The following is a 22,008-nucleotide window of genomic DNA, read 5'->3' on the forward strand; positions in this document are numbered from 1 at the left end:
GCAACCGGAAGACTTGCGCTACCCGGAGCCTGTATGTAAGCACGTTGCTGGCCTGCAACACCACATGGCATGCGGCTGAAAGTTGTGGTATTTGATTTAGCACCAGCGAGACTAGTCATTTGGCTTGGCAATTGAGGTGATTGGAAGAATGGAGGCGAACTAACGCCCGGCAGTGGTGGTGAAGCTTCCAAAGGACGTAGGGCAGGATCAAAAGCGAGAGAGATCGGCTACACACGGTGCATGCCAGAGAAGAGGGGGGCGCGGGCGTGTTAATCAAGATCACATGTCGATGAACATTTGGTTTATCAAAGATGTCGTTTGTTTACAGCGATAATGTCGACTCATCATCAAATGTTATGTTATGTTATGTTACAAAGAAAAATAAAGGCGTTTCAAAAGAATGGATGGCCTAAGACGTCACAGATAACTGTGCGACTGAGCTTGCAGAGGACTGCTTCTGCGTGACATATAATGCGATTGTAATTCGTTGGAAGCAGAGATAAAAGGCAACCGCAGATTTGATACACGACAGACGGATCCGTCTCAAGGTCTCGGAACATTGCGACAAGCCACGCTGCCAGATACTCTATCATGGTACACCGAGTAACAGTGCAGTAGAGGAAGCAATCTGCCCGCTATTCTGGCCTGTGCTGCGGTTATATGCAGCCCGTATAGTAAATGTCTACCCAGGTAGCCAAGTCTACACATACGTGGTAGTTGTTGCATAATCTTCTATTGGTCTCATCGCATAGTGACGTATTGATATCTTATGAAGGTGACTCACTATCAAATCCCGAAAGCATAGGCTGCACAGTGCAGAGCCTCAATGACAGTGAACAAAGTATGACTTAGTGTCGGGGCGGAGGAGCATTGACCTGCTGCCTCGTGCGCTACTTGAGACTGTTCTCTGATATGTTTTTTCTTTCTTTACGAGCACAGCCTATCTGATGGTCAAAGCTGTCGCGGAAGACTTGCCGGTATGCAAGTGCTGATAGCTAATGCACGAAGCCGAGCTTCCAGACAAAACAACGAGGCTTGAGAGACGGGGGCTGCAGTAACCCGAGGTTAGGTTCAAGGGCAGTGGAGAGGAGAATATGCAAGCAAGGATGCTGTACATAAACAAAAACAAAATACAGGGGACAGAAGAAGACATGGAAAGTGACCGTGACAGTATAAAGCCCTGCATTGCAGATCAGTTTCGGTTTGCTCGGCTGGTATAGTGTAAAAGGCACGGGAGTGGATACAATACAAGAAAGAATGTACATGTACTGTACTTATTGAAAAGAGAAAAACGGCGTTTTGGTGAGCTATAGACTAGAGGCAAATGAGGAGCCCATTGCGAAAGTTAACCTCAGTAGTCATGTTCTAGAAGACGATTGAGAAGATGACAAATAGAGCACCAGCGAAGCGACTCAAGCCGAGCCAAGTCAGGACTTCTTTTAACTTGGACACTAGTAACACGAGGCCGAGCACGAGCGCGAGGGGAGAGAAGAGGAGACAAGCTATGTATCGAGTAAACCAAGTATTTGTTTGCCTTCTCACCCCAAGAGGCTGGTTCTCGATCTGTGAGTGAGCAACGGCAACGCAATCAACCAAGCTGTGCCTCAATATGGCAGCTGGTGATGAAATGATAGACAGGAGTAGATAAAAGCTGAAACTTCGAAATTCCTCCTCCTCCGGATAAAGGACCCCTGGAATAGACTAAAAATCGTCATCCTGATTTTGTTCTTTTTTTCCCTTCTGACAAGGGACGCCTTTTCTTGATGCCGCTAAATTAAAGAATGCCCCACGCAGCGCCCCGTTGCCGAGCGGGTGGCGCAGCGAGAAGCTAAGAGTGGAATACGCCAGAAAGAAACGGTTTTCTTTCGTATTGCCGTACTCTGTACGCAAAGACCAATCAACCCAGGCCCGGAAGAAAGAGTTGAAGCCCGGAGAGACGCAAATTAAAAGAGGACGATCATGAGCAATTGCAGCAACTATCAAATTCCAGTTGCGAACCATGCAACAGAGATCCCTGACAGGGATAAGCGATGATGTAAGGCTGCTAGTTAACAGCGGTTACCTACGTCACTAGACCCAGGACCCAAGACAAGACAAGGAATCTAACGTTTCCCCACAGGGTACTGAGTTCGTCCCCGGAAATAGGACGTACAGCAACAAAAGAACCCTGAGCCTTTTCTTTTGGCAATGCTTTTCTTTTCGAGACCGACAACGCATGGGATCTGAGGCACGAGAAAAGTGAAATCATCATCAACCGAGTAAAAGTGTCGAGTGACATGTACAAGCAATAGTTGTCCACCCACTGTCATGTACTCTCCAATATAAGCATGCCCGAGTTCGGTATGGTATGGTGACCCCCTCCGGGCATCGATGGAAAGAAACATTTTAACCACATACCCTTAGGCCTAAGGTACAGTACCGGCAGTACCTACCCAACCGCGTTCTACCTAAATTAAATCTACACACCCATTTCCTTCCATCCATGACTGATGGTGTTCGTTCTTTCCTCTGCCTCGTCCGCGTGCCTGTTCCTTCCCATACATCTTCGTACCTCCCCAACCTTTCTTTGACTGGACTGCACTTGATAACCAGATCCCTCCCTTCTACCCGCCCAACCCTTCCACTTTTCTTGCCCTTCTCTTCTTGTCATAAATCAATTTTGAATTTGTTTACGACCTCTCCACTTGGCACCCAACTTATAACCCCGACGTTCGTTCTATAGAAACGAACGCCAGCAAAGTCACTAGTCTATACCGACCGACCTTGCTTATAATCGAACACTTATAAGGAACGACCACTCGCATCTTACCAGTGTCCTACAAACTATACTACAACCAACTTATACATCTAGCTTAACAACAATATCGAGGCTCTTCTGGGCCTAAGAACACCAGCTATGAGCGGCGGCTCAACCGTCCAACACATCGACGCTGTCGATACCCTTGCTCGAAATCTCTATCTCCGCGCCAAACAATCAGGACTTCCATTTACCGGTGTCGCTGATGCCGTTCGCAACCTTCATCGAGTCCTTCGACATCTGCGTATCGAAGCTGCTGACCAAGACTCCCTTTTGAACAACGCCGATGCCTCATCTACGTCACTTTACGCCCGCAAACTCTCGATTCACATTGAAAATTGTGACTTTGCCCTCGCTGAACTTGAAACGCTCCTGGACAGATACGGAGACGGCCGCGCTATCATGGCCGAGGACGAACGCCTACGCGATAACAAACTGTTTGAAATGAAACAGAAACTTGACGATGAAAAATATAGCGTTGACTTGTTTCTGGACGCTGTTCAACTGCATGCCGAGAATAGACCCACTAGAGTTGTCGAAGGCCAAGAGGGTCTAGAGAGAATCAAGGATGTCGTTGACGAAATCGCCACCAAACTATTCCGGAATCGCAACGAAGGTAGTTTTACCGAAGACGAGGATGGTTTGTGGCGCGAGTTTAAGATCGAGCTCGAGGACCGAGGGTTTTCACATCAAGTGCTACGTAAACACAAGGTACGAGGAGTCGTCTACAATGATTGTTTGTAGATCGTTACGATTAACACAGTATCAGGATGTTTTACGAGCATACATTCGTGAGCTCGAGTCCGTTCAGAATCAGAACGGCGGAAACTACCCTTCAGTCCGAGGTCTCCTAGAGCAAGAAGCACAATCCCAGCCTTCTTCGCCGAGAGAAGACAATGGTAACCCTTACGAGAAATACCCGCCTGTTATCCTCACTGGCGGTCGACGCAGATCAAACAGTGACCCCCCTCGAGACATTATGTCGCAATCGCCAAAAGATGGCGACAGCGAGTCTGACTATTCTATGGCACTCGTATCAACCCAGGACTTGCTCAGCATGGACAAACTCAATTCTCGAATGGCAAACTTGAATGCCCAGCCAAATAACCAGTACAGTCTGGCTCCTGAGCCCAAATATCTTCCACCCAACAGCCTGCCGGGTGCTCCAGAGATGTCTAGTTCGCCAACTACTCATCACTATGGGGCCTCTCCACGCTCTATGCCCCCTATGCCCCATCATTTGAATAGCGGCCCACCATCTTATGGTAGCAGCCCACGGAGCAGCGCTCCTCGGCTGGCTCCAGACCGATGGGGCAACGAGATCCCACCTGATGCTCAGTGGACTAGAATCAGACGAGAGCGTGTCAGCCCTGAGGTACTCGAGCGGGCTGGTGTGCGGTATGAGGCACGTCCTGACTATGTTGCAGTCTTGGGTATTTTGACTCGAGAGCAGATTGAGGAGTATGCCCGTCAAAGTGCAGCATGTCGTGCTGCACGGTTAGCACGTGGTCCACCGCCTCGTAGGTATGATCGCTACTCTGAGCGTAGAGACTCGAAGAGCAGCCGAGAGGATGACGATGATGACAGCGGGGTCTTTGAAGAAAGCGATGTCACAGACTATGAAGACGACAAGCCTTCAGAGAAAGGCACAAAAAGCTACCCAGTCATCGTCAATCCCCCCACAAAGAGCAAAACATCCCCTTCCAGCACTACTCTCCCGAAGCCAATCTTGAAGAACAAGAATGAAAACCGCGTTCATTTCGATCCAGAGCCTTACGAGGTAGATAGCCGAAGTCCCCGCTCTTATAGAGATGACCGACACCGCGATCGCAATCACGACCACCGCGATGATCACCGTGATCGCCGACGACCGAGCCCGTCTAGGTCGTCCCGACGCTCGCGAAGGTATTCTGATGGTGGAGATCGACACTCACGTAGCGACAAGCACGGCGACTACTACTACGATGGTGGCAAGCGCTATCATCGTGAAAGAGATCGCGACCGTGAGCGTGAGCGTGATCGCGACAGAGAAAGAGATAGAGATCGTGAGCGAGACCGTGAGCGTGATAGAAGAAGTACAAGGAGAGAAGATCGCCCTCAAGGGAGAAAGAAATGGGGTGAAGCTCTTGGTGCAGTCGGCATTGGAGGTGCAGCAGTGAGTCTTTTGAGCGTCCTCGCTGAAGCTGCGTCGTGATTTAGGCGGACTGGTTTCGGTACATCACTTATACAGTTTCTTTGCTGTTCCTTTTTTCGAATTAATCGTTTGAATACCTACCTTTTCACTGGAAACATGTAACAAAACAAACCTCAAAATGGAATGGATCACAGCACAAGAAGGGTAACGGGAAAAAGGCGAGGAAGAGCTGAGTCAGTTTTGTATACATTGTATTGTACCCTTTGATGTACGTTAGTTAAACCGCGGCCGGGACAAGGGTCATGGAGAAGGATGGTGAAATTTAGATACCCGCTATGAATGGCAGCTTGAAAGGTGTTAGGTATGCAATGGTTACAAAAGAAGAAGAATCTCTATTTGGAATTATTTGTGATGAACTATCTGCTTCTTAAGATACACGCTGAACTCTGCACTCTGTATGTGTGAAACAAAACACTAGATTATGGTCTAGTCTAGATCCATAAGCCACAACTTCTACCTCACTAACTCACTCGCCAAGGTTTTCCACCACTCTCTCGCATTCACATCTGTCGACTCAGGCGGTGCACCCTTGACGCGAGGCCTGGGGGTGGGTACACGTTTCCACTGTCGCACATTGATGGTCGCGTCCCTGGGCCAGTTCTCAAGGCGATCCTCGAATGTTTCCGCGTCGTCAATCTTGCCATTTATTACCAGCATCTGAGTTTCCAAGCCGCCCTTGAGCTGAGGCAGCGTCTGGCGTTTCTTCTTGACCCACTCGAATCGACATGGCTGTACACTGCGCTCGAGACACACATATCCTTGAGCGGTGCGATAGCGTATCTGTTCGTTGATGAACTCACTGAACTCCAAGATGATGTTGGGTATGACGGTCTGTGAGTATCTCTTTTTACGTCGCTTGGCATTGTCCGTAACGTCGCTGAGGAAACGGTGAACACACTCTTGAATCGCGTACCAGGCATGTTCCTTCTGCGTTTCGATTGTAAGGCGTCGATGGCTTACATGAGCAACTTCTTGGAGAACCTCATCGAATACAACTTGCTGATGCTCTTTCTCAAGATGGCGATAATGCTTTATGGCATGGTCGCGAATCATCTCCCTCGCTGCGCCAAACCTGCCTTGAAATATAAGCACTTTGATACGAGCGATATAACTCTCAAAAGTAGGTATGACATTGTAAGGCTTAGAGGTCATGGTCTCCCAGACTTCAGTAACAAGCTGGGCATCTACCAACGCAGAACGGGGAAAGCTTTCCAGCATCCTTCGTTGAGCTTGATTTGACTTGGTCGAGCAAACATAGGCCCAGTTGAAGAGATTGTTCCACGTCTCATGCGGTATTGGGATGTGGTAGACATCTGATGTATGTATGATCAGATCGAGACAAAGACGAATACGAGACATGCACCCGAACGCTTCGACCATGGCGTTGAGGAAGCGCTCGGTAGGAGCTCTCGGGTTACCAGGCCGGTATCTCTTTCGGCCGATTATGGAGAAAACGCCTGTCTCTTTGTCCTCAAGAAGGCCGATTCCCAGTCCCTTCTTTAGGACAATACTCCGTATATGTGTGAGTGAACCACTGCGGCCGAGGCCAATAAGAATATTACACAACAACTCCTCGTTTAACAAGACACCCATAGCTCTGGAGCGGCGGAAATGCGCAAAATAGCTTTGGAAACCCATCTTCTGTCTCTGCCACAAGAAGTTATCTGCCCACAGCCGGTGCTTTTGGCGGTTGAAGGGAAGTTCTTTGAGGGCATTCATACTGTGTCGCAGAGACTCGACGCGCCTGACGTTTCTTAGACTTGTCCTGAAAGTGACTCTGTATGAATCGCGAGCTTTTAGAAGAACTCGCTGGCGATCGAACTGGTAATATGCGGGGTTCATCTGGTAGCGAGCCTTGAGAAACTCGATCCAAGTTGTCGTTGTGCGCTTGGGAACTAAACCATGTTCTCTAATGGCACCAAAAAAGAAGAAGGCAGCTGCGATATCGCTAGCAGCACCGGCACAGCGAAGAAACACTTCGTAGTCAGCCAGAACAAGCTCACGTCCTGCATCGCGACGAGCTTTTAGCAGGAGCTTCATGGCCTCGAGGACAAAGACATGATGACGACGCACACCGAATTCGTCTACCAGATGACAAGCATTGGTGAACTGAATCTGACCGAGAGAAATGTTGAGACCATGAGCAATATCAATTTGTGGATTTCGAATGGGATCTAGCGCTCGGATAACCGCAGAAAGGACGTTCACGGGGATTGTGCGCATCTGTTGATGAGCGGCCGAGTCGTTGTTGGCCAACAACATGACCCATGCGTGAAATGCTGGGAAGACATTTTCGGGTTCTTTACATCGTATAGCTCGTAGAAGCCCGTCCAGATGCCTATCCGACGGTGTATAGGAATCAGCGACCGGATTCAGAGTTGTAGTTGGTTCTACAGATGATACTGATGCTAACCATCGCTGTCGACCCACAGCAGCGGGCCGTACAGCTCCTAGCGGTGGGCCGTAGATCGGTAGCGCGATAGCGAGTGGAGTTGTCGATGGACGAACGAGACAGGGCCCTGTTCTTCGGAGGGATTGTCGCCAGAGCATGGCGCTGAATCAGTAATTGGAAGCAGCAAACGCTATAACATGGAAGAAAAAAGAAAAGGAATGTCTAAGGATGACGGGAAATGAAAAGGCCTCGGAAGTAACCCAACACCTCCTCACTCACGCGAGGGGCGTTTTGCTGCCGTGTAACCCCAATTTGGGAAGGCTCAGCCAGAGCCGCTCTGGATAAGTACACCAAAGTACGGGGTAAAGTACGGGATAGATGCATCCTCCTCTCTGACATGGCTTGTTGCATAATAATAATAGTTTCCCCGAAGATTTCCCAAGCTTGCCAACCCGCATTTTCCCACTGAAACCTGGTGCTCAGATTCGGCATCCAGCTCAGCTCACCATCACACTCACTCACTCACCGAGCCCGACCTCACTTAAACGACTACTTTCATACACAAAGATGGCCGACGCCGGAGAAGAACCTCATCATGTGTCGGAGCCTCTCGACCTTGTCCGACTTCTTCTCAACGAGGTTGTCTTTGTCAAGCTTCGAGGAGACCGAGAACTCAAGGGAAAGCTACATGTTAGTTGAAACTTTGATCTATGGAGATCAATTGATGCTAACTTCGAGACAGGCTTACGACAGCCATTGCAATCTGGTGCTAGGAGAGGTCGAGGAGACTATCTACACTGTGGATGAGGATGATGATGACGATGAGCTCAAGGTATGTGGAACGTCTCCATCAGAATTCATCGTGTCTGACCAAAACTTAGACCATCAGCCGGAAATCCGAGATGCTATTTGTGAGAGGTAAGTTTTAGCTACGATGATCTATGACCTAAGTTCTGACTGAGTTAGGTGACAGTGTTGTCTTGATCTCACCTGGAGTTCCCTTTTAGAACAGATAAGGGAACATGTCGCGCCATAGGGTTATATAAGCCATTAATAACAAAAAAAGATTATTGATGCCAATAAACAGTGCTCCTTGCCTGAATAAAGATGGTCTGGCGAATCAAAACTGGGTATCGTGTTCAAGAAACACTGACGGATGAAAGAATGTATCCCCTGGTAACTCTGAGCCTGGTTCTGTTTGGATAGCCCCGATAGATGAATGTGGCTTGAAACGCCCAGATGCAATCACCCCGCTGAAATGCGGCACACGGCTTTATACCTAGAAGTAACATGTGTCAAGTCTTGACAGAAATTAAGTCTTGTGATTTCTCGTTGCAATCGGCAGTGGGATAAAAAAAATGTTTCATCAGGAAACCAGGCATAGAACTCGTGTCTTGAAGATAGGATGAGATGGTCTTGCTATATGTTAGTATTCGTACCTGCTCAAGAGATCCGTGCGCGAAGGTACCTACCTCCTCTATAGGTAGGTAAATAGTACCTCCCTAAGTAGGTAGGTAGCTGGAGCTTTTATCGATAAGGAAGTCGCCGCAGCGTAAGTGCCTGCCTGTCCTTGTCCTGTCCCGGAGTCGTGAGTAACCACCCCGCGAACCATACTACAACTTTGTCTATGACTCTTCCTTTAAAAAAAAAAAAACCCATTGTAATCCAAAGAAAGGCTGCGCCACTTCTCGCCGTATGACTAACTGACTGTTAAATCTAACGTGTTAGGCATCGTTAATATATCTTCTGGCCCGTCAAGCTCATACTTGCGACTTTGACAAATACTCGTACAGTCGCATGACCTCATAGCCGTTAACATGTCAACAACGAAGCCGTTGGCGCATGAGAAGCGCAAGGGTGAATCTGTCAGTACACCTTCAGCAAAAGAATATAATGGGAACCAGAAGCTCATAATAGGAAAATAGGCTCTTAGCGACTTCGCCGAATACGTAGAGCAGCAGCAGAACCTACGGTACCCTACAGCAAAGACAACAACTGTCGCAACTACCGAAACCACCGACGCAAATGCCGAACATCACGAAGAGCTCGACGAACTGTTCGATAATCTCGATCTTGCTGATTCAGCACCTCGAGTTCCTCTCAAGCAACTTCTTCTTGAGTCGGGCGAGGACGAGGATGATGAGAATCTAAAGCAATTGGAGAACCTCGTGTCCGACCGGTTGGAAGAAGGATTTGGTGAATGTGTCTTCGAGATCGGATACGAGAATCATGGCGACTCAATGAATTTGACACTCGATCAATGGAGCCATGCGAACAAGACACTACAAAGAGCAGCGAAGAGAGTGCGCGCTGATTGCGATCTCTTGTTGACCAAGAATGTCGGTGACGATGTTGAAGCCGCGAGCACCAGCGCCGGTCCGGTCAAGGACAAGAGTTGTAGCGGCAAAGTTCTCATACGGCAAACCCCTTCCACAATAGAGGATGTTATTGAAACAAGAATAGCAGTAGTAGGGAATGGTAAGTTACCCCCCTCGAGGTACCGCCTTACAACACCTGGTGGATAGCAGAAACATTGGCCCCCTAAGTTCTAGGGTACAGAAATAAGAAGTATGGTCCAAGTAGCATAAACTGACCTACTACTTTCGTCTCTTGTGCTTCTGGCGGCCAACTTTTCTGATGCCCCAAGAAACATCCTTGACGCCATAGTTGTGCGACATCGATAATCAGCATGCCAGAGACTCTTACTGACGCTCTTATAGTCGATGCTGGCAAGAGTTCTATGTTAGGCGTGCTCGTCAAGGGGGATCTTGATGATGGGCGAGGAAAGGCGCGAGTTAATCTCTTTCGGCACAAGCATGAGATTGAGACTGGTCGAACTAGTTCTGTTGGTATGGAGATCATGGGTTTTGACACAACAGGCCATGTTATTACCTCAGATACTCCAGGGCGTATGTTTCACTGGAACTTACAAGGCACAGCTTTACTGATTCTTCATAGGCAAACTTTCTTGGGAAGAAATCGGCAAGCGCAGCGCAAAGGTCATCACTTTTACTGACTTGGCTGGTCACGAGAAGTACCTAAGAACAACCGTGTTCGGTTTGCTCTCCAGCAGCCCTAATTATTGTCTACTTATGGTTGCCGCCAATAATGGTCTTATCGGTATGAGCAAGGAACACCTCGGTATTGCCCTGGCTCTCAACGTCCCCGTAATGGTTGTTGTTACCAAGATTGATATCTGTCCACCAAACATCTTGGAGCAGACGTTGACACAGATCACAAAGATCATGAAGAGTCCCGGTGCCCGCAAGATCCCAACCTTCATCAAGACGCGCGAGGAGTGTATCAACACAGCCACACAGTTTGTCAGTCAGAGAATATGTCCAGTGTTCCTTGTTTCCAATGTTACAGGAGAGAATCTTGATCTGGTCAGGACATTCTTGAATATTCTCCCTCACCACGGACGTTACAACTCAGATGCCCCGTTCGAATTCCATGTCAATGACACTTTCTCTGTGCCTTTCACGGGAACCGTCGTGTCTGGCATCATCAAATCCGGCGTGATCCACGAAGGCGACAACGTCCTTATTGGACCTGACTCATTGGGGCAGTTCATCCCTACAGGTGTTAAGTCGATTGAACGCAAGAGGATAAGAGTACCCGCCGCATCAGCGGGCCAGTCTGCCTCTTTTGCTCTCAAGAAGGTTAAGCGTAAGGATGTGAGGAAGGGTATGGTGGTACTTCCCAGAGTTGAAGGTCAGGTGACGCCCAAGGTGCATCGTGAATTCATCGCAGAGGGTAAGTAACAAGACAAGAATATCTAATGCAAACCCGACAGATGATTGGCACTAACATTCTTCCAGTCCTTATTCTCTCTCATGCCACTACCATCAAGACCAAATATCAGGCCATGCTCCATGTTGGACCTGTTTCTCAGACTTGCGCCATAATCGACATTGACCGAGAACTCATTCGCACAGGAGATCGTGCAACAGTTGCATTCCGCTTTGTTCAACGTCCTGAGTATCTTGCTCCAGGCGATAGACTACTCTTCCGCGAAGGCCGCACCAAAGGCCTCGGTATAGTCAAGTCTGTTGGTTACGACCCTGAGCACCCGTTGATGCCCAGCAAGGATGGCGACAAGGACAAGAAGCAGCCTGTTAGCTCTGAGGTTAGGGTCGGAGCCTAATGCTCAGGGGGCTATGCTGTGCTCCAGGCTTTATGCTTGCAGTTACGATATCAGGGATAGGATGGAGTTTTATGTTTGACTTATGACTATTGACTATCGACTAGTCTAGCATTGTTTGTTTCGTGGTGTATTTAGAGGTCTCTCGTTGGGTTTAGTAGCGCTGTATACCATAGTTTGTACAAACACGCGGCTAAAGACTTTTTAATACAGTGACGGTCTTAGTAATTACTGCATCTAAAGAAAGTGTTGGTGATTAAAGTCCGATACAAAAAGCGAAATGATCTTGTGATATCAGTAAAGCTTCATCTAAAGTTGTAGAAACATCATTCATGACTTTTGCTATGTTGCACGGCGAATTCAAGATGATCGACTTGCCCTGTATCCTCCAGGCCCTCCAGCTGGCAAGAATCCCCTTCTAGTATACCCAACCCCCAAGTATTAAAGCACTCCTTTCCTCTGCAGCCATACCCCCATTTCTTCGACAGATCTCAAAAACTCTCTTCGGAAACTCAACCAACTCACAAACCCCCTCGAAGTGTGTACAATACCTTTCAAGGTAGATACAAATCGCCTGCCCCTCGACTAACGACCGTCTCTGCATCCACCACGAACTATGCGCCGCTGCCTTGGTATACCACCACGCTAGTAGAGCCATGGCCCTGGGATCCTTCTCCTCTAGTAACTTCCGATAGCGCGGGTCAAGTTGCGTGAGGAAGCTGAGGAACTGCACCACTGTGTTATCGGTTATCTCTCGAGGGAGGAGTTGCACGAGGAGAGATGCGGCGGTGTGATAGGGGTTAGTCGAGGCGGATGACGAAGCGTCGAGGTTGAACACACTGTAGAATACACCAGGGAGGACATCGGGAGGAATTTTCCTGGTTCCATCAGGCATGGAATTTCTCTCTGCGAGTAGTTCGTAGAAGATACTGTCTTGTCTGGTCGGATCAGCTAGGTTCCATACGACTTTCTTCCCATCGCTCATCTTTAGCCAGTCCAGGTCCAACGGATCAGACTCCTTGAGAGGCCAGACATTATCGACACTCTGGACATTGAGAAGAGCGAACGAAGCAGCGCCGAGGAGTGCCCCTGCCGTCCAGAGAGCGTCGCGCTCAGAACCGGGAAGCGTTGAAGGGTCATGGACCGAGCTGACGGTTGCGAGACGGTGATGGAAGAGCGCTGTAGCTTGGTACCAGTGGAAAGCGAGAGGTGTGCGGTGAGATCCCGTTGAGTTTGGGTTAAGATGTTCGTCGTGGAGGTATGCAAGGGCGATGAAGACATGCATAAGAAAAGGATGCTGTCGTAAATCAGTCACGCACTTCATTGACTCGGTAGCATCTCACCTCCAATCCCAACATGAATGCGCCCTCGCTATAAACTTTTCTTGTTCTCTTGGTGCCAACAGAGAAAACCGTTCGTTTTCGAAACCTCTCGAGTGCCCTGAGAGCAAAATCGTTAAGAACAATCTCGCCCCTGCCTCCCTTCACAGGCTGCACGACGGGAACTTTGAAGCCAGGATTAATGGGCCCAAGAGACCTGTCTATGACGGAGAAGACAGGTCCTGCGTTGAAGTGGGCGAGTTGAAAGGATGACGGGCGTGTTTGCGTGAACGAGCAGATGAAACCAGAGGTTTTACATCGTTTGCAAGATGGTTTGGATTCATCGCACTGGGATGAGTTGAATTAGCGAGTGTTGATTTGGGTGGTTATGGGACGTGTGTAACTACCTACTCACCTTTACGCTCCTCAGTTTGCAGTTCTTGCATCCAAGACGAGACTTCTTATGAGCCTTGCGCTGTCTAATTGGAACCTCATTATCTCCATTATCCCCTTCTCTTACAGCCATGGTTGATCCTGTGTCAAGAGTGTTGCGCCAAGCTATACTTCACCGGAATGTCCGGAAAGGGCATCCAGTATCTTGAAAAGGGAAAGCGACTAACTCCAAGGCTTTGGGATGATGTGACGCGAATCGCTGAATCTGTAGAATACAGCCAACTCGGGCTGCCAAGATGATGACAATAGATTCTTACCGCTCGGTTTAGCACATATTCGACTAGTGCTTACGGCCCCAGGTCATCATGCCATCACTAACACATAAGAAGACCCTGAACATTATATTATGCCTGGACCCTGATATGATCATAGTCATGTGTATTTCACTGTCGAATACAAATGGTCCAAACTGATATACCCATATACCCATAGCGGGTGGCATGCATTGTAGTGTTAAGAAAACGATGTGGTATCGATACGTGAGTATGCGTTCTTCCAGCGCATGATTTATGTCCCCCCAAAATCAAGGTATATCCTCCCTTCCTCCTTCCATATGGAACCCAAGTAAATGACCTGCTTTGCCATCCTTTCCCTCTTTGTAAACGCCTGGCCATCATTGAGAAATCGAATAGCAAATTAAAACGCCGTCAAGACCTAGTCCATTGCAGCCATGCCAGATGCAGCCCATATGCTTGATTGTTGCAACCTTTTGACAAATGAAAATAAAGAAATAGACGTAAACATCGTAATCAGCGTAGACGTCGGTATGCGCTGATGAGCTCGTGCGAGCATGTCTTAATGTGGGGTATAGTATATCCGGTCATAACCAAACACAGACAGGTAGTGCTCTTCACACTGCACGCCCAGCTCGGTTACGGAGTGCATTCATGTCCAGTTGAATGCTGGGTCTGGAGATTTCCAAGCTTCGACTCGGCATTCTCCGGCCACCAGGAGTTCGAGGGTTAGCGACGTTAACACGTCCAGTTCTATCCAGAATCCTTGGGGGTGAATCATCCGGGTCCGATTCTGAGTCATCTTGGCCCTCATATCCAGCGTCGGCCAGTCGTGCAAAGTAGTCGGCCATACCGTCTACACTGGGAGTTCCGACCACGACATCATACTGCGGTGGAGGTGTCATCACAGGCCCGGGTGCGTTATGAACGAGTTCAGCAGCAGGAGGTGGAGCGATATCGTCTTCGAACGCAGGGGGGTTGAAGCTAGGAACTCGGAGGAGATGGATTGGTCGAGGTTCCTGTTGCCCGCTGACAGCGTTGGCCAAATGGGCAGCCTGAGGTGGCGCAGGGAGGTTGTCAGTGCTGTTGGGGTTAACACCCGGCAGTGTACCCTCTGAAGAGCTGGGAGAAGCATCGGTAGGAACGGTGAAAGCATCAGGGCACCCGCAAGAGGACTGGAATGTGGCTCCATTGCAGTTTGCACCTGAATAAGCAGGAAGGTTAGTGTTGGCGTGGGTGGCACGGCAGTTAAGCACTGTGAAAGGTGAATCGATGCTGATCTCGAAATGCCGGCGCTTTGTACCACTGGGATCATCAAGATCAATTCGGCTAATTCGCATAACGACCTGGAAAATGTTAGTTGCTGTTTCACGCCAATCAATCGAGAGGTCGTACCTTGATCCAGTGGAACACATTGACGTTCTTCCAGCTGCAGTCGGGGTTGAGTCGCAGCTCCTTGTTCTTGGCCATCATCTCGCAGGTCGGGATCTGCACATTGGCTTCAATTTCCGTTGAGCCCCAGATGGTCTCAAGCCCCAAGTCCAGGTCACCAAGAAGGTTGGCGGATGGTTCGGGCAGTGGCTCAGCGGTAGTTTGCCGTCTGGCAGCTTCCTGTGTCCGTCTTCTGGCAGCTGCCTCACGGGCCTGTCGTCGCTGTTCAGGGTCGAGCTCTCCGCCGCGGAGTGTTCGGATATCGGATGAAGAGTAGGAAGAATCAAGGGGCTTGCCAGCAGACTTTTCGAGCAGCAAGATTTTGCGGCCCGGATCCTTGCGGGTCACACGCTTATCGTTTGTCCAGTACTCGATGGATTCTGTTACATAAACCTTGAGCTTGTGCACCTGAACCTTGGCCAGTGGTGTAAGCTTGAAGGCGATGGGAATCTTGCTACCAATGGGGAAGCTCTTGCCAGAGATGACAATGTCATAATGTAATTGGTCTTCCCACTGACGGCTGATTGAGATTGGCTCTGTCATTTCCAGGGACAGTTGGTCAGGCACGCGAACGATAGACACCTCCTTGGTACCGTGCAGGTTAGGCTTGAATGCACCAGCTCGGTCAACAGTCGCTTGCAATTCCCACTTGACAGATCCATACTGTAGCTTGGTTGTTTCCAGCTGGTGGTGATCGATGGGTAATTCAAAGGTGTAATCATATGTACCAGGGTAAAAGACTTTGTAACCCTTGGCTTGTGTAGCCGAGGCGATCGGGCTGTCGCCCTTCTGGAAACTTCGGGACTGGACACTCTGGAGAGATAAACGCTTCATATCTTTAGCAGAAAGGTTGTTTTGTTGCGGGGTCAAAGAGGACGATGCATTGGGTCGAACAAGATTTGTAGAGCTGCCATTGGGAGAGCCACTCTTGAGACGATAAGTGCATTGGTTGCCATAGTCAGATTCCCAGCCATCGTTCATGGCATTGAAGAAAGTCAGTACTTGAGTGCGCAGACTCTCCTCCTCGAACACTTCTTGCTTGAGAGGAGGAATGCCTTCGGGCCACTCTGTACGGGCGCGACCAAGTAGTTTAAGCTGAACAGCCTTGATCTTTACATTTTTTGTAACGCGCAACTGAAGCTTGCCACGCAACAACGCAGTACCACTCTGGCCTTCACGGTGGCCATGACCATCATGGTCAAAACCTGAGAGGAAAATGTTCGGTTCAGCTAGTAGAATTGAGCAAGACACGCCACTGCCGGAAGCGACGGGCTTGGGGACCTCTGAGACTGAAGTAACGGCAGATTTTGATGAACGGGCAGACATGAAGCTGTTGCGATTTGAATTGGAGAGAGGGAGGGAAGGATGCGAAGTTCGTGCAGTCGCCATATTCGCGGCTGATTGAGAGGAATTGCTATTGCAGTTGGAGTTGCAATCGGCAGGATTGGAACTGATCAAAGGCGTTGAAGCGGGTGTAGCGACAAAGCCTAATGTAGTATCGGGCGCAGTAGTACTGGAACCGGAGACAGGGCGTGAAATTATGTCGTCATAAGCTGGCGGGGATGCGGATGGACCTGCCCCAGTAAATCTAAATCTCGAGCCAACCGCGGAAGGCGCTTCGCAGGCCAAGTCCGATTCTGGCGAGCAAGACTGGCCAATTGCCTGGGTCGTATTGGTGTTGGCAGTCGCGCCTTGCCCAGTTGAGCGGTCAGTATTAGATAGCGCTTCGGCAGCTGTAGGACCCGAAATAGATTCAGGTTCAGTGTTGGACAAAGTAAAAGAGCTCAGAAACTTGTCCCTGCGGCGAGTTGCTATGCGAGATTTGGTCTGCCTTTTGTTGTTGTCAGTTGTCGAGGGATGAGGCTGCAGTGAAGGCGCAGGTCGAGAGTCGTCAACGAGCGTAGGGCTGTGAGGTCTGCTTCTGTTTTGGTTTTCTGGTCGCAGCTCTTTAGGGACGTAACCAGACGGGTAGCTAACGATGTGGATCGCTTGCGGACGAGATCTTCGAGGACCGATCAATGGAGCAGGAAATCGTCCAGAAACGGACTTTTTTTTTGTGAGACGAGGTCGGTAGTAGATGTTGTCGTGAGTAGGAACCCAAGCGGGACGACGGTCTTGTTCTGTTGCCATGACGGTTAATGGCTGTGAAAGATGACGAGGCCAATAAAGCCAAGAGAAAGGAAGCGCAAGTGTGGTCCAGCCGTGAAAGCGAGTATTAATTTAGAATGCAACGTTGAAAACCCAGTGAGTGGGTGTGCAAGATGATGTAAGTCTAAAAAGGTGCGTGCTGGAATGCTCTCAAAACAAAACAGCAGCAGTGAAGAAGGAAGGGAAGGTGAAGCGAGGAGGGTGATGGGGTTGGTTATAGATGAGAGAGAGCTCTTTTCGAGGTTGACTTGACCCGCGTGAGCGTGACTGGAGTGACTGACCGACCCCAGGGCAAAGAAAAGGCGTTATATTGGATACCCAAGGGATTAGAACAGATGTGAAGGGAGGGGCTAGTAAAAAAAAAGCATAGACGAGCAAATACAAACGAGACGGTGTGTTGCAGTGCCGCGGCGGTGATGTCCTAGGGGTCTGTGTCTGTGTCTGTGTTTGGTATGGGTCTTAAGTCTAGGCACAGGACAGAACAACAGCAGTGCTCATCAATTCCCTAATGGATTATGCGCTGGCATCCATGACATTCATCCTTTTGGAGATGAGATGGAGAAGCCTTCTAAAACAAACAAGCAAGTACAAGGACAAAGCCGGGTCTTTGAGCTAGTAAGGGTCATGCCTTGTTCGTTTTGGCGGCCGGTTTGGTTAGGCGTAGTAAAAACACAGTGGGGGATAGGTAACTTGGTGGAGAAACAGGGCAGAGTGGGTTATGGACCCGGGGTCAAAAGGACAGGGGTGTTTTGTTTTCCTTTCTTTCTTATTGTGAATTATAAATGGATAGAAAGTGATATGCATATTGAATAGCGGTGATGGAGCAGGAATGGTGGAGCGATGGACAGGCAACGAAGGGGTCTTGATCAAGAAAACAATGTCATCTTCAACTCCAAAAACAAGGAAAGTAAACATTCTCCAACTGGATGCGAATATTCAAGCCAAAGCGAGAGACAAGAAATGAGAAATACGTACCTTTGATACTAAAACATGGAAATCCGAAACATCAAATTCAAGGGATTCGCTTGTGGCTAGTGCCAACTGTAACCTCTGACGCGACGAAAAAGAAATCAGTGAGTGAGAACTGAGATTGAGGCCCCAGCAACCCTTGTCGATTTAATCGGTCGCTCTCCCGTTGTATTTCGTCTGATTGATCGATGGGTTTCAAACACTTTCTTTGCTCAAACGATAGAATGTTATAGGCGGTTGGGGCGGATGAGAATGATAAATAATATTATTTATGTTAGGTATCAACCGTTGACCTGTCCAGGGCAGTTCGTTCAGGTTCAGTCCAATTAAGCACGGTTCACTTGTCCGAGGCTGGTGGGCTGAATTTTGAGACCGGCCAGAGCGAGACTGAACACGGTCGGTGACAGACGATAATAATTACCCAGACAAGGCTGGGTTTGGGCTGGTAAAGGTTTAGTTTAACCCAGTCTGCGACAGGACGACGGGAGAGGAAATGAAGGCGAGGTTGAGGAGGGAATGAAGACAGACGAGACCGAGAAAAAGCAGGAATCCAAGGAATAAATCAAGTTAATACATACAACAAATCAGGTATGTAACGTCAGAGTCAAGAGGAAGAGTTAGAGTCAGACAAAGAAAACGCCAACCATGTACCAAGAATGAGAAAAGCTAAGGTGACCTGAACGGGTCAGTATTCTTCCCAGACAGGGTTTGTTGTAGCGCTCTAACAGTTTTCTGGCGGTGATTATGATGCTGTCATAGAGAGGAATAGGAATGAAGAACAGGGATCATCTTTTTCTCTATCTGGAGTGGGATGTCTTGGAGTAAATGTATCTGCCCACTGGCTCACTCTCCGAGGAAACGACAGAGAAAACGCCAGAATACGCCCCGAGGTTTTCTATCCGTCACTCCCGATCATCATCTTCATTCATCACTCAAGAGACTGAAGGTAAACCCCGGAGGCTACGGAGGAGCACTCGCTTCTTTCGGTGACGCGGCTCGACCAACCAGATGCAGTAAAGTCTGCTATTCAGCTTCAGTGTTAGGGGTCCTCGCCTCGACTATTACACGCAATCCAGCCAAGGCTACTCTGTATATTACAGAGTATTACCATCCGATCAAGATGCTATTTTGCATCAGAACCCAAAGCCAGGTACCTACCTACACCCGAGCAAATAAAAGAGTCAAAATCTCCAAGGGTTTATCCATCTCTAGGGGATGTAACATGCTAGGCGAAATGACAAAAGACAAGCGCATTTATTTTACTCGGCAATCTCTTTTACTACTTCGATTTGTTCTATAATTATGCATTCACTTTTGTACCGAATCTGCGGATAACGGCAACAAAAATCCACTTACAGAAACTTGATATGATAAATAATGACCGATCTCCAGAACGAGATGATGATATCCCGAGGAGATGCTTATCGGTATGGCAAATACTTTATCCTATCCAAAGAATAAAAAATTGCAAAGAGTGAGAGAGAGAGAAAAAAGGCTCATTTTGCATTGCTTTTTTCAGGGTATATTCCCTATGGCCAGGGTCATGATCATCCTTTTTTCGTGATGATCACTGGATCTGGACAAATAGGTGGAATTATGTGGAGTGGTGATGGATACACAGGGTTTGGCCTTTTTCTTCTTCTTCTTTTTTCTTCTTGGGTTGGTCAAGATGCCCAAGCAGCCAGGTTGACCCATGATTGTCTTACCATCACACACTCAACAATTCACTCATAGTCAGGCCATGTCTTGGATGAGTTTTTATGCCAATGTAAACTCCCTTATATCCATTATATTCCCGAATACTTTATCATGTATCCACATCTCCATAAAATCAAATATATTCATATCTAAGCCATTAATGGCCTGCATCAACCCGTCAATCCACCCTCGCCTGCGCTCGTTTCAGCGCTCAAATAGATTCAGCTTCAGCATTAACTAGCCAGCTTCAATTTGTTGGTTGTTATTGTTTCATATCAAATTTTAAAAGTTACCGGCTTCTAACTAGTATCCCCTGCCAGTAATAAAAAAGAAACCCCTGCTTGGCTCCGTGAGGCTCGTGCTTTGTCATGGTGAGGCAGATACAACCCTGGTAACCTGAGACTAAATCGAGAATCTCTTGCGATTCAAGGCTTGTTGCAAGCTATTGGTTGTAACGGTTCCTACCACCCAGTAGACATGCTCTGCCAGCTCATCACTTATCACCAATTTTAAAAATCTTTGGATACGACGTTAAAAAGTAAACATCAACGTCAGCAACAATTATGTGTCTCTCAACTATCCAAGTCTGTAAGTATACCCCCTACAGAAACCAACACAAAGGGCCTTGATTAGTATCCTTGAACTTGCTCTGTGCTTTTCTGCTGGTGAGTAGAAAATAGAAGGTTGGCAGAAGGAAAATGAGCTTCTAGCGTCGGTCCGCGCTCATCTCGTTGTCAAGTATTCATCGGACGAGGCCGCCAATTTCCTTTGAATCCATCCAGCCTTAATTATTGCAACAGGGGTCCCTTGTTACTTTGTCGACAGGGGTCTAACATGATTAGTACTCGTGTGAGGTCATTCTCTTAGAACCGTTTTCTTGTTATTATCCTCATTTTAAGGTTTGGACTCTCCCAGTTACATCCTGACTCAGTCGTATCTGATCAAGGAATCACTAAGAAATCACAAGAGAGAAAGTATAGATCTTCACTTATAATCAAGGTTTTCCCGATTTACAGGAAGAATCTGCAACAGTTCATGATTTCCAGATTCCGGGTTGCAATGAGCTATCAGGCCAACTGCCGGGATACAGACCAAACCCAATTGAGGTTATCCATGTTGACTGAACAAGAGCAGTTCCCATGAAGATCTCATGTCTTACATCCTACCACCATCACATGTCACACCTCAGAATCTAGACCTTGGTTGTCAATCTGACATCTTTTGGTTACAATAGACACTCGCTGTACCGAACAACCGACTTAACCGTCTCAACCGACCAACACAAAGCCGCGATATTCCCGACTCCGAGTTATCCCCAAATCTTCAACTAAGTCGATGCCTGAGTGATCAAGTACTGTGTGATCATTGGTTCGCTAGCTGCTTATACTCTTGATGAAGTCATGTCACGCTGATCAGCCACCATGACTGGTTCGTTTTCACTCCGGCGTACAGAGTACTATCAGCGAGTATGTACTGTAGTAGATCATCGATAACTAGTTGTACCAGTCAAATCAGACCCCATGATTTACAAGCTTCTTAAAGAGTTTTCGAGATGGCGGTATCAAACACAGTAAGTGATATACAAAACCACCAATGCTCTGGGCTACGACATGAATCAGTTCTCTACATGACCATTGCGCATGACTACTCTGCAATACCGCAAAACGCGGGGCACTCTAATACCAATTGCGGTCAGCATCAATTAAAGGTAGTGTCCAACGCCAAGAAGGGTTCTTGGTTGCATTCCGTCGCCTCGGAATTGCCAAGACAAACCACTTAGCATGTCAGGCTTCTCTGTCTGCAAAGTATTGAAAACTCGAGATTAGCGGGAGTTGTAGCGTTAAAGACTTGCCCAAGCTTTCGTTAGGCTGGTTAGAGTGACATGCCAGGCCCCGTGAATTCAACAGATTGTAATGTTGAATTGCCGAGGAAACCAATTCGGCGAAAAGTCATGAGTCCAGTGTTGTGCAGTGGTGTGTTGGCTAAAGTCCACGTATTAAAATGGTGGCTCAGCACTATCGCCAAGATGATTTACAAAATAACTCCCTAACACAATGGGCTGTGTTGCCTGGAATTCCAAGAGTCAAGACTCTGATTGAAGTTTCTCCAGCATCGCCACATATCCGTTCATCGTTTTTAATAGAATTCACCATCTGCCGTGCACAAGAAGGTTGTCGTCGCACGACGTCTACCCTATACCTTCATACAGAGTTCTTGTCTACTCTGTTCA

The 22,008-nt window shown here is 48.1% G+C and overlaps 6 protein-coding genes across 6 annotated transcripts; 3 read left to right on the forward strand and 3 right to left on the reverse strand.

Annotated features, from left to right (window-relative positions):
• Positions 1–2,327: 2,327 nt before the first annotated feature.
• FSST1_005624 (uncharacterized protein) lies at positions 2,328–4,991 on the forward strand (the record flags this gene model as incomplete). Its single annotated transcript, XM_083231920.1, has 3 exons — positions 2,328–2,345; positions 2,852–3,508; positions 3,567–4,991. The coding sequence occupies 3 exons, from the start codon at positions 2,328–2,330 to the stop codon at positions 4,989–4,991; spliced, it is 2,100 nt and encodes a 699-aa protein (XP_083089054.1).
• Positions 4,992–5,444: 453 nt separating this feature from the next.
• Positions 5,445–7,541, reverse strand: FSST1_005625 (uncharacterized protein; the record flags this gene model as incomplete). Its single annotated transcript, XM_083231921.1, has 1 exon — positions 5,445–7,541. The coding sequence occupies one exon, from the start codon at positions 7,539–7,541 to the stop codon at positions 5,445–5,447; it is 2,097 nt and encodes a 698-aa protein (XP_083089055.1).
• Positions 7,542–7,950: 409 nt separating this feature from the next.
• FSST1_005626 (uncharacterized protein) lies at positions 7,951–8,390 on the forward strand (the record flags this gene model as incomplete). Its single annotated transcript, XM_083231922.1, has 4 exons — positions 7,951–8,073; positions 8,126–8,215; positions 8,265–8,301; positions 8,350–8,390. 4 exons carry the CDS (start codon positions 7,951–7,953, stop codon positions 8,388–8,390), a joined length of 291 nt encoding a protein of 96 aa, XP_083089056.1.
• Positions 8,391–9,200: 810 nt separating this feature from the next.
• On the forward strand, positions 9,201–11,530 carry FSST1_005627 (P-loop containing nucleoside triphosphate hydrolase protein; the record flags this gene model as incomplete). Its single annotated transcript, XM_083231923.1, has 5 exons — positions 9,201–9,248; positions 9,309–9,861; positions 10,104–10,292; positions 10,342–11,139; positions 11,205–11,530. 5 exons carry the CDS (start codon positions 9,201–9,203, stop codon positions 11,528–11,530), a joined length of 1,914 nt encoding a protein of 637 aa, XP_083089057.1.
• Positions 11,531–11,945: 415 nt separating this feature from the next.
• On the reverse strand, positions 11,946–13,372 carry FSST1_005628 (Zn(II)2Cys6 transcription factor domain-containing protein; the record flags this gene model as incomplete). The annotated part of the gene is made up of 3 exons (XM_083231924.1): positions 11,946–12,824; positions 12,871–13,194; positions 13,262–13,372. The coding sequence occupies 3 exons, from the start codon at positions 13,370–13,372 to the stop codon at positions 11,946–11,948; spliced, it is 1,314 nt and encodes a 437-aa protein (XP_083089058.1).
• Positions 13,373–14,149: 777 nt separating this feature from the next.
• FSST1_005629 (or S-antigen, C-terminal domain-containing protein) lies at positions 14,150–17,093 on the reverse strand (the record flags this gene model as incomplete). The annotated part of the gene is made up of 2 exons (XM_083231925.1): positions 14,150–14,878; positions 14,928–17,093. 2 exons carry the CDS (start codon positions 17,091–17,093, stop codon positions 14,150–14,152), a joined length of 2,895 nt encoding a protein of 964 aa, XP_083089059.1.
• Between the last annotated feature and the right edge of the window lie 4,915 nt (positions 17,094–22,008).

Source organism: Fusarium sambucinum, chromosome I (genome assembly GCF_050947815.1).
Source record: "Fusarium sambucinum isolate potato_lamoka chromosome I, whole genome shotgun sequence".
Classification (NCBI taxonomy): Eukaryota; Fungi; Ascomycota; class Sordariomycetes; order Hypocreales; family Nectriaceae; genus Fusarium; species Fusarium sambucinum.